We start from the raw sequence: 12,670 nt of genomic DNA on the forward strand, positions 1-12,670 counted from the left end.
AGTTATAGATAGCTAACAACAAGCACCAGGTAAATAATTATCACAATTATTTCTTACACATATTCAAATACAGCTTGTATTGTATTGTATAGATCAAGCTTATTTTGTATATTTTTATATTGTGTAGCTCATTTAAATAACCTAATTTTTTTAAAGTAATATCACTCACTTCTGGGATTAATTAAATTAAATTTGTAATCAAAATTTATGAACGATGCGGGACTCGAACCGCGACCTCTCGGGTTCCATCCGAGCGCTCCTCAAACTGAGCCAACCGTATTTGGACCAAAGAGCAATGTTTCAGTGGATCCAACCTGAGAGTTGACAAGACATACCAAGATTTACGAACCATACGTCACTCGAACGGGTCGTTTAGTTGGAAGAGCGCTCAGACGAGAACCGAGAGGTCGCGGGTTCGAATCCCGCATCGAATTTATTCACTTAACTTTAACGTATATTATAAACTTCTATTGCATTTGTTAGAACAGAAAAAATGATAAGAAATGTTGGAGATATTATTTGGATTTTATTATGTATGAAAATAAAAAACTTCAACTAAATTATAACAGTTTAACATCATCATCATAGTGTACCTTTGTCTTTATGTTCAGTGACCTTCTTAGCTGTTCCTGATAGAATAACAACACCAGAGTCTGGTGAAGGCATGATACCCCGAGCTTGGTCAATCTGGTTAACTTTTCGCACTTCCTGTTAAATAGAAAAGATGTTGTTTCATTTTAAAATATGAATAAACTAAAATTGTAATGGCAAAATCACTACAAATTTGTAATGCAACTTGACAATCTCTCTAAAAATTCAAATTCAGACAAGTAAACAACTTTTACATTCACATTTTTTTCGCGTTTTATCTTTACCTACAGCAATTTTTACAAACATGAATATATTAAATATTATTTCAGAAAATTCTTGTTTCTGATTATGTTTAGGTATATATTATGTTTGTTAAATAATAAAATAATCTATAAGTACTTGGTTTCAGAATAAATTATTTATTGGAGAATTCGACTGAAAAAAATTGTCCATTTAATTTGGAAATAATTTGGGGGCCCTGAGGGTCTCTGGACCTATAATCTGGCATTGAGAACAATAAGCCACTAAAATAGTGGCTTATTGTTCATTAAGCTAGATTCATTCGTTAGATCAACTTCGTCTGGAATTTCTATATTATTTCGAGTCAGCTACCAATAGGCAACAGCAATGCCAGAGGTCAAGAGATGAATTGGATGATGATAGTATGCTACAACTCTTGAGACAAAATGGACGAAAGCAAATGTGAATGAAACATGATACATCTGATATCGGCCGTATGTACACTCATGTTACCTGCTGTACTTCTTGCATATAAGCATCTAAGGGGTCAATTTCTTCTTCTTCCTCTTTTTTTGCTTCAGCCTTCAGTTTCTCTTTAGCTTCTTTGTCTTCTTCGCCTAGAAGTTGTTACATTTATTAAATTATTTTTTTTAATAATGAAATATTGATGGTTTGCTTACTTATGATGTTAGAATTAGATATTATTTGGTTAAAAAATCTCAAGTAGATATTCGATTATCCTGACCTCAGTTTTGGGGATTATCTTGAAGATGACGAAATTGTTGAAAAGATTATTGCATAAAAACAAACAGCATTAAATGGAACAAGAAAACGTAGATTCAGAAAATTATACAAGGCCATGTTACACAGAATCATTTTAGGTCCTTCTTTAAAATAGTGCAACTGTAAGTATATCTATAATAGTCAGGTGACTTACGTTCAGTAATAATATAAGCCGAATTACATTATGACTATTAAAGATAACCTTTTTTTTTTTTATGGAATAGGAGGACAAACGAGCGTACGGGTCACCTGGTGTTAAGTGATCACCGCCGCCCACATTCTCTTGCAACACCAGAGGAATCACAAGAGCGTTGCCGGCCTTTAAGGAAGGTGTATGCGCTTTTTCTGAAGGTACCCATGTCGTATCGTCCCCGAAACACCGCACAAGGAAGCTCATTCCACAGCTTTGTAGTACGAGGGAGAAAGCTTCTTGAAAACCGCACTGTGGAGGACCGCCACACATCCAGATGGTGGGGATGATATCCTAACTTAATTTTTATATCATTTAATGATAATGTCTAACAATGTGACAATTTAACAAAATGTGTATCATCCTTTTTTATGTAAGAGGAGTACACTGCGGTATTTAATATAATTAAATTAATTACGTGTAAGTTTCTTTTTACTTGTTTCATTATTTAATTGTTTTATTTTTGAATAGTTTTATCTTACAACTTAAAATTAGTTATTATTTTATATTAACAAGCGCGGGTTTTCATACCAGTAAACATGCTGAGTTGGAACCACTTTGTGACGTATAGAAAATAGTATCTACTCCCCAATTTTTTTAACGTTTAATTTTTTAACCGTTAGTTGGAGAAAGCATCCTTAAATTTAATGTTTCATTAAAAATATAACACCGTCATTTTCTTTTTCATATTGACAGTCAAAGATAGCATGTGATATAAAGAAACATTAACTTTAAGGGTGTTTTCTGCAACTAGCGGTAAGTTGTACTATAACGTCACAAATTAACATTTTTCTTCTTTTTTTTTTCTTTCTTATTTCATACATACACATACTGGTCACTGGATGGATTGTGATCATCTTGTAACAACAGAGGTATCATATTGTCGTTGTAATCAAAAAGGACTTAAGAATTCTTTCGCAAACTGAACACACATTGGAACATAGCGTGCGAAAATCGAATTAGTGGAGATGTTGAGTCTACGGTCACCTGTGGCGACACCGATGTTTATCCTTTAGCATACTAATATGCCTTATATACTAAAGTAGTAACAAAAACGTGACACCGACAGTACATAAGACTCAACGAACACATACACACGAGCTCATTCGATTTACGGCCTTATTTTGTTTTGAGGATTTGCTTTTAATTATAAGTTAGTTAATAATAGAAATTATAACTATTATAAGTTCAAAAAAACTTTGAACTTATAATAGAAAAAAAGTGCGTTAAATTATGTACTAATTAGAACAAAGACAATGGGATGTTTCGGAGAAAGGAATTCTTTATCGGTCGCCGACGTGATAGTATTGAGAGTGCGCAGCATTTCAATTTTTTTTCCAAGTTTTACCCAATATTTTGAGACTAAACCTCCAAGACATTAATTAATAATTATAATATTATGATATATAGTTTTTGTTATATTCGACTTGAAATAGCGTCAATTCATAATCACATTGATGCGTCGTTTCCTTTGTCTGTTTGTTTATTGTTTTTTATTTTGGAATATGTTGAAATACCTTTTCTTGACTTGTACTTTTTAGGTAGTTATTTTGTCCAAATATAGCTACATTTTATATCACAACGATTATTATTAAACGATTACACAAGCGATCTCGCACTTCAAGGTCGATCAAGGTCAAGGGATTCTTCTTAGTCAATCCATACCTCAAATTACTACTATAAAGCATGTATATTTTAGTTCTGTTCTAGAAAGAACATATACAATTGATTATAAAACCAAATGTTTTTATTGAAAATACTAATTTTTTATAATATATAACGGTTCCTAAACTTTGTGTCGTGTGTGTAAAATAAAATAAAAACAATATGAATAAATTACGCATGGTCTTATAGCTTGTTTCGATAGCTTACAGAAACATTCACTGAAATTATCCTAACATTATAGAATGTATTTATAATATATACATTCGCGCTCGTAAAATCCGCGCGCCTAAAGCATCAACAGAATTGAATCTTTGACGGATTGGATCGCGTAGGGGTAATTTAACCATTGAATTTGAGTAATATTTCTTTTTTATTTTGGTTAACTATCTAATTATGTGTATTATCGACAAAATTGATCGTGATCCATCTTAAAGTCATTTTCTACAGTCATAATAAACAAGAAGGTCGTAATTTGTTTGAACATATATTTCCTAAGTAACTGTTATCATTTTATTAGACACTAACAGTCTATATTCAAAAATAATCGTAAACATTCAATAGCCAAGTGCTATTTTTAATTTTTCAAAATAATTCTTTATGCTTAATAATAATTGATTTAAATTTAAACGATAAATAATCGCGCCAAGAAGGGAGAAGTCATGATCGTGACGTCATAATATCATAAACAAAGAAATGTCAAATGTCCAGTGCAATCGTTATTGGTTTTTATAAAAATAAAAACGATATTTCATAGTCCGTATTAATGGTGTGCTGGTAAAAAGTAAAAACACATTGTTTCTGCTATAGTGACGCCATAAAATAGTGGTCGGCGTTTTCGGTCACGTGACATACCTACAGATAATATGATTTTAATTTTGAAAATATAAATAATTCTCATGTTTTTATAGAGAATAAAACCACAGATTTTATGTTTTTAAAAGAATTGTGAGCACAGTGATCATTAAGTCATCAATAATTTTTGTCTATGGTACAAAAAACAATTTTCTTTAAATACTGAAAATACCCACACTTGCAATTATATAAATGTATAATCTATATATAATAATTATAAAATAATTAATCCAGTTAATTGAGGCTCTACTTTACTTTTATACGAACCATGTCTCCCATGGGTATTTTGCATGAGATGATGATAGGCAATCATTCCTAAGAAGTTTTGGGAGACTCTAGAGTCTAGTCACCTTAACATTATGTAGTACTAGCTGACCCGGAAAACGATGTATTGCCATATAAATTGCAGATTTCTTTTCTACTTACCTATTTCACGCTTATTTTATATTTTGGATAATTCACACTATAGTTTTATAAATTATAGCCTATGAGTTATTCTGGTGTGAAAGCTATATTATTATAATGTTTCATCAAAATCCATTCAGTAGTTTTTGCGTTAAAGAGGTACAAACATACATCCAGACATACAAACTTTCACATTTATAATATTAGTAGGATTTTACCTTAAGCTGCCTCAGTACTGCCTTAAATTCCATAAAATATGTCCTCTAACTGACACTCACACATACACAATTCTGATTTAACCAATCTTACCTTCATCACCAGAATCATCTTCTAAAGACCACTTCTTTGCTGTAGGAGTTTGGATATTGGTGACAAGGCTGCCTTTCTGAACTTCTTTTTTCGCAGTTTCTAGCTCCTTCCGTTTCCTCTCAGCTCGCCATCTCTCAATCCTCTCTCGTCGCTTTTGCATTTCAGCCTCTAGCCTATTCTGTTCCTCTTCCTATAGGTACAGAAATATAATATAATATGAATGTTGCCACCATTTTCTATATCATAATAATCTAACAGGTCTCTTTTTGCATATAGCATGTATAAACTTGTAATAAAATGCTTTCTTCTATTCTATAAAAGTCGAAAAGATTTTAGAGCGATGTTTTTTTATGATTTTAAAAGTTCTCTCTCTCCGCAAAACTAAGCCGCTCGTCTTCAAAATGCTTTTGGGAGAGAAGCACATTGCTTGAGCACCTATAGGCAAAGGTTTGCTGAATTTGAAGCCGTGAAGGGCGGCTTTCAATTGCCGTTTTTGCTTTTCGTTGGAAAATAATGTGGCTTCTGTTAAGCGGCTAATTGAAGAAAGCCCACGGATTACCTATGAGGCAATTCGAGGACTATTGGGGATTGGTATGAGCCAAATTCAGAAAATTTTACACGAAGAATTGAAAGTTCGGAAACTTTCTTGTCGTTGTATCCCTCATGAACTGACAGCAGAGCACAAGCGGGCTCGCGTGGATTGGTGCTGACAGATGCTAATGAAGTATGACCCGTGGTCATACTTCATTAGCATCTGTCACACCATATTCATTCACATTCTAATGCGGTTTATGACATTGTCACAGGAGACGAAACGTGGATTTATTGTTTTGAACCCGAAAAAAAACAACAATCTTGTGAATGGGTCTTAAAAAGGAGAACAGGCAAACAAAAGTGAGGCAGGCGAGGAACGTTGGTAAAAAATGATCGCATTTTTTTTCTCAGCTACAGGTCCCATCTGCACAATTCCACTTGGAAATCAAAGTGTTAATGCCAAGTGGTATTCTACCATTTGTTTACCCAGGCTTTTAAAAAAAGTTCGCGAAAGACGACCAAAAAGCCGAGTTCTAATACATCATGACAACGCTTCTTCCCACACGGCCAAAACTTAAAAAATTTTTAGCTTCCAAAAAAGAACAACTCGTCACCCATCCTGCACATAGCCCCGACCTAGCACCCTGTGATTGCGTTCAATTGCGATCTGTGGTCCTCCTGTTTTAAAAAATGGTTTGATCGCATGGATAAATATTTTAAATGTAAAGGAGAGTATTTTGAAAAGTAATAAGCAATATTTTGGTTATAACATGTTGTTTTTTTAAGTTACACAAAACTTTTAGTGTGGCCTATGTACTCAAACATCAATTATAAAATATAAAAAATAAATGTAAATTAATAAAAAAAAACCCTAAGAGCTATTGAGTATAGTATACACAGCATGCAAGTTGAATGCAGTCGGGGCCTGAGGTAAAGAGGAGGATCATCTCCCTCATTAAAGTTGTGATCCCGTGTTATGTTTTTAATAACTGATCCGAGTCCATCAGGTTCCAATCTAGAAAAAATGTTTTAGATATGTGTGTTGAAGAAAAGCAGATCAAAAATTTTAGATTTAATTATTAGGTTAAAATGGTAAACTGAAAGCATTGTTTAAATTTATCAACAAACTCATGATTATGGTCATCAATTATAATTAGTCATAGCATGATCAGATTCCTAAACTCTGCATTCAACTCACACTTTATCTGTCCACCCACAATACAAATAAATATAGACTATATTATAACAGGCAAGTATTATTTTAATAATTATAATATAAAACTCGGCAGCTGCATATTGAATGTGTTGGAATGCTCAAATGATTATCTCTTAATTCTGATGCTAAGTTTTCAAAACCATGCTTTTAAAGGAAAACCCATGTTTTAAAGTTAATTGAAACAAGATTAGAATATCTAATAAAATTTAATCAATATTTCTCAAAAATGTGAAATAAACTGGTTAGTTCCAGCATTAGATAGCAGTAATGTTCACATTTTAATGAAGTCTAAACAGGTGGTGGTTTGGAGATTTTTCAACAGTGAAACAAAAAATATATGAAAAATCCAATCATCAATCATCGACAAACAAATTAAATTTATTGGAGTCATTTTTCATATTCCTCAAAAGTAAGCAAGGCAAAAATTTCATCCACCAAATGACACAATTACAAAAGAACAATGCTAACTTGATTTATTAACAATAGCAAAGGCAAGGAAGTTTTTACTGAAATCTTTTAATATTATAACACATTTTTTAGTTCAAAAAAACATCCATTAGAAAAAAAGTAGTTGTTTCAATATTCCATTGGCACATGAAAGTAATCTTAGAAATAGCAAATATGGTCTGGCACCATAGACACTGGGCCTCATGAAGTCATCCTATGTGACTGAAAACACAACTTGATCAAAGTCAGACTTAAAGTAAAAGTTGTCATTGCTATTATATTGAAGATAAAGTTGAGACAACTTTAAAGTTTCTCTCTAACTAGTGACCACTGATGATTAGGTAGGTATGCAGGTGCATACCTTTATCTTTGACGGTGGTACAACAATTGTGTTGGTAATGACAAAATTAATCACTAACAACTAATCATGAATAGAGAAGAGGAGGCATAATAAACATAACTTCAGTAATTTAAGAAAACTTCACACTTTTACATTCAATAAAAAGCCAAAGATTGTTAAATAGATCATCATCAAACAAACCTTATCGGCTGATCCAATGTCATATTCAGCTTCTGACTTTATTGTTTTCTCTTTTGATTTAGATCTTTCATTGTCTTTATCTCTATCAGGAGACTTCTTTCTTGACTTACTACTTGATCCATTACTCTTGTCATCTCTTTTATCTCTGGAATAGCACAACTAAGGTATAAACTATAATAAACAACAATCATTATACAAATCAATAAATTAACCGGTACTAAAAAAATGTTTCTCAATAATATATCCATAGCGTGTAAATAGCAAAGATGAATTGTTACCTTTTTCTGTCCCTGTCCCGATCCCTATCTCTGCTGCGTTCTCTTTTAGATTCTCTCTCTCTACTACGGCTTCGTTTCCTCTTAGACACTTTTGATGAACGATCTCTGCTTCGTGAACGAGACCTACGCCGCTTACGTTCAGGACTCAAAGAACGACTATGTGACTTACGGCGATCCCTATCGCGATCGCGGCTATAAAGATATTTAAAAAAGAATATTGATACTTTATAGCAAAATATAATAAAATGATTATAATAATATTACGATTACTGACCCACTTCGAACCATGTTGAAATTGGCTTATAATTTCACTTAACAAATAATTAATTGTACATAAGTACGGAACACAAAAACTCTTTGAAATAGTTTCACTTAGAATATTTTATTAGTACAATTATTATAATAAATAAACATGTGTAGTGTAGTTTAAATAGTTTAAGCTTTAATATAAAACATTCACTTGTATGGTGTACTACAATTCTGCATATTTTATTTTCATCTTTCACGCTTTGTAATTTGACAATGGCAGGTGGTTGACAAATGACAGAATTTGAGAAGAAAATACATTATTTGTTTAGAAAAAGAATATTAACATTTAACACTACGTCACTACCATTACTAATACTACCATACGTAATAGACATTAACAGAAGTAGCGTCGGTAACTTCAATACAAATAGAAAGGACAAGCGGTATACAGCTTAGGCTCAGATAGAATGGGACAAAGCTATAGATCTTGCATCTCTATCGCGTAACCCATTTAATTATTTGTACCTATGTCAACTTTGGGACAAACAAACAAAGAGTTCATATCATCGGTTGGCGATTATCTTGCGAATAGTATTTTTGTGATTTTATTGTTTTCAAACATGTTTGGTGTGATATGAAGATTAAAGTTATTAAAAGTTAACACTATTGTTGGGTGTCGTTTGTCTTGTTGCCAAATCCGTTATAGTTAATATAACAATTACGTAGTTAATATAAAAATTAAGGAGTTAGCTTCCAATATTCCATTACAATGAGGTGCTAACTACGACTTACGAGTACCACGATTCAAGAAACTACAATAAAACACTGAGGCGGGGAGCACGCTCACTCTCTTCAAGAAATCAATGCGCAAACACAGATTAACCTTTCAGTGCACCTTCATATATACAGTGATAATATTCGGGAACTTGATAAAAAACGTGGTAAATCAAGGGTCGAATGAGTTGTTCATTAAATACGTGTCTTACCTAACAGGGTTTGTAGACGACAAGCAGATTACTGAACTAAATCTCGTTTATTCGAATTTAATTCAGTACAAACGTTGATTAAAGAATAAGTTTCAGACAGAGACATAACTCAACAGTTCGAAATAAGGAAATGTTTCGCAAACTCAAATTACAGGGTCATGTCTTGTGTTGAACTATTGTTAAAGAATTCAAGTAAACAATCTAGTAACGAATGCAGTAATTACTACTGCATTTGTTACTAGTAGATTACAATTAGTAAAGTTGCCAACAATAACGTTACCCACATTTGACGGTTCATACGATAACTGGTTTGAGTTTAGAGATTTCTATGATACTAAATTTTCTACAACTCGATTCAATAAGGAAATTGCACTTAGAGCAGCTTTTGTAGGTAACGCTTTACAGGTCATAACGTTATTTGAATTTTCTTCTCAAAACTATACAATCAATACATACGTCAACAGTCAACACTACGTCACGCTCGTGAAAAAATGGTGCTTATTAAAGGAAAGACATATCAACAGTAAATTGCTCATTAATAATCGTAATATAATTATCTTTTCCTATTATCGTGCGCAAAGTTCGATTTTGCGCATGCATTTGCGTTCGCAAAGTACCACTTTCCCACACATTGACAAGAGCGTGCGGGAATGTGGTGAGCGTGCGGGAATGTATGAGTATACGAGCGATTAACACGTGCGAGCGACACTGTCCCCCGAGCGCTCTTGCTCGCGCCGGTTTGTTTACATCTTTGTCGTGTGGAATGGACCTGTCAAAACGTGCACTTTTACAGTTTCTCCTCAGTCGTGTGTCAGTATTGTGAATATTTGAAAATTATTTTGATGTATTTGGTGTTGTTTGTCCAGAAAAATGTCGTGTATGTTCCATTACTTGTATTGTTATTATAGTATAATAATATTAAGTAGAATTAAGCGAACTAAGTAATGTATGAAGGATTTATAATAAAGATTCAATATTTCTAAAAAAAAAAAAAAAAATAACAAGCCTAAATGTGCTATAAAAAGTGCTTCAATAACACATTAACGACTCAAAAAAAGAAGGTGTGACTTATGAATGGTAAGGTCGTTTATTTATATAATATTGTTATGCAAAAAGCAGAAGTAATTTAATAAAACGAATACTTTTTCATTATATATGGTACAATATCAAGCCCCAGGCAAGACCCGCTTGTCAGAATGGGACAGATGAAAGGACATAGTCAGAAATGAAAACAATAGAGTCGCTCTTTTTAACCGACTTCAAAAAAGGGGGAGGTTCCCAATTCGTCGGTGTGTTTTTTATGTTTGTTACCTCAGAACTTTCGACTGGATGATCCGATTTTGATAATTCTTTGAAAGTTTTATAGAAAGCTGGTGCTTCCCATGTGGTCCCATAGGTCCAATTTGGTCCAGATCTGATAATGACAACCACGTGAAAACCTTAAATTTGTTATAAGTATGTGCGCAACAAATTTACGAATAACTCAATATCGCGCCTATATTGATAATTCTTTTTTTATTGAAAAGGACATACTTCAAATATTTCTTTATTTATCACACACATAGCAACTATCATTACAGGTATTAACTAATGCGACAGTTACAAACAAACGAGAATAACAAACACAGCAAACAACAAACAAATCAAACTAAAATTAATCATACAATCAAACATTACATTACAAATAATATATCACGCCAGAAAATAGAAAAAACTTAAACATACTACTATTTACCATAACATACTACATATAACAATACCCTTGCAAGTTCACTCCAAGTACACGCAAAAATGTCCACTTTGTTGTGGAGTTCATTCATATGGCGTAGGGCTCTAGTTAAAGGCGACTTTGCCAACACATTTGTTCTCGCCATCGGAATGGATAGTAGTGGCGGATGGAGGCGTCTCCACACGTACTGGTCCGGCACACGGAGACTCGAGCAGCACAGAACTCCCGGGTTGCTCTACTTCCCGCTCAACAACTTCACCACATACGCTGCTAGAAAAAAATCCCTACGGTCGCTCAACTCAGTATACCCAACCATACCCAGCACAAACAGTGTCGGATACATAAGTGGTTAAAATGGGTATACTCCATATAACTTGAAGTATAGGTGCCTAACGAATTTGTTTTGGACACGCTCTAACATCAACCTGTACTTGTCCTCATAAGGGGCCCATATCGCCGAGTTGTACTCCAGACGACTCCTTACCAGTGCATTATAAAGTACCTTGATGGTTGTGGTATTAGTGAACTCTTTAGAGTGTCTCAAAACAAACCCTAAATTCCTATAGGCCTTTTTGCTGGTTTTAATTATATGCTCTCTAAACATCAAGTCCGATGTAAACAAAACACCCAGATCCTGTATCTGCTTCACGCGCTGCACTATATCCGTGCCTATCTTGTAGTTATACAATATAGGTTTACTGGCTCGGGTAAAACTTAAGACACAGCGCTTAGCAGGATTGAAGTACAATTTATTCTCCCTGCTCCAGTCTATCAATTTTGAGATGTCGTCTTGTAGGTGGTCGCAATCTGATATTTGTCTTTTTTGGAGCATTAACTTTACGTCATCTGCAAAAAGGAGACATTTGCTGTGCCTTAGGACCTCCGGCAGATCTTTTATCGTTATGATAAATTCGAGAGGTACTGCCTTGACTTATTCCAGATCTCGTAAAGTAGGGCTCCGATTCGTATCCATTAAAGTCTACATACTGCTGTCTGTATCTTATGTAAGAAGCCCAAAACTGTAATGTTTTTTGCGAGCAACCTACATCCGCTAATTTCCTCAGCAATACGTCATTGTTGACAGTGTCGGATGCTTTTCGGAAATCAAGGTAGACCAAATCTACCTGTATTCCAGAGTCCATTGCTGGGACCAAATATGTCATCAGATTTAGTAGATTAGTGGCAGTGCTTCGGGCTGGACGAAACCCGTGTTGGGAGTCGCAAAATTGTGCTGACACTTGGGCGTACAGCTTGCGATGTATAGCTGACTCGAACACTTTTGCCTGCGTTGATAGGACTGCCACCGGTCTATACCCACTGACATCTGGTCCCGCTTTACCCTTCGGGACTGGAATAACTCTTGTGGTTTTCCATAATTCAGGGAATGTACTATATTTCACGCATGTGTTAAAAATGTATTGAAGAGGCTCAGCTAGTACCCTACTACAATCCTTAAACAAGAATGCTGGTATGCCATCCGGGCCTGCGGAACGCTTTGGGTTAAGACACCAGAGCTTCACTCACTTCCGCCACAGTAAGCTCTTCTAAGTGGACGCGTGCGCTGTAAGCCCCGTAGCATTCCGCCGATCCTGCGTCCAAAAGTGGCTTTTCGCAACTGTAAACACTTTCATAAAACTGAGCAAATTCCAAAGCAC

The 12,670-nt window shown here is 34.2% G+C and overlaps 1 protein-coding gene across 1 annotated transcript in view; it reads right to left on the bottom strand.

Moving 5' to 3' along the window:
- Positions 1-8,545, bottom strand: part of LOC126977449 (probable ATP-dependent RNA helicase DDX46) — a 29,751-nt gene extending 21,206 nt beyond the window's left edge. Inside the window, exons 1-6 of the mRNA XM_050826245.1 lie at positions 8,326-8,545; positions 8,052-8,243; positions 7,774-7,918; positions 5,036-5,225; positions 1,345-1,448; positions 594-708 (exon numbers count right to left, since the gene is read on the bottom strand). Coding sequence (XP_050682202.1) covers positions 594-708; positions 1,345-1,448; positions 5,036-5,225; positions 7,774-7,918; positions 8,052-8,243; positions 8,326-8,339 — 760 coding nt within the window. The 5' untranslated portion in view covers positions 8,340-8,545. The remainder of the gene's footprint in view (positions 1-593; positions 709-1,344; positions 1,449-5,035; positions 5,226-7,773; positions 7,919-8,051; positions 8,244-8,325) is intronic.
- Positions 8,546-12,670: the final 4,125 nt, after the last annotated feature.

Source organism: Leptidea sinapis, chromosome 45 (assembly GCF_905404315.1).
Source record: "Leptidea sinapis chromosome 45, ilLepSina1.1, whole genome shotgun sequence".
Classification (NCBI taxonomy): domain Eukaryota; kingdom Metazoa; phylum Arthropoda; class Insecta; order Lepidoptera; family Pieridae; genus Leptidea; species Leptidea sinapis.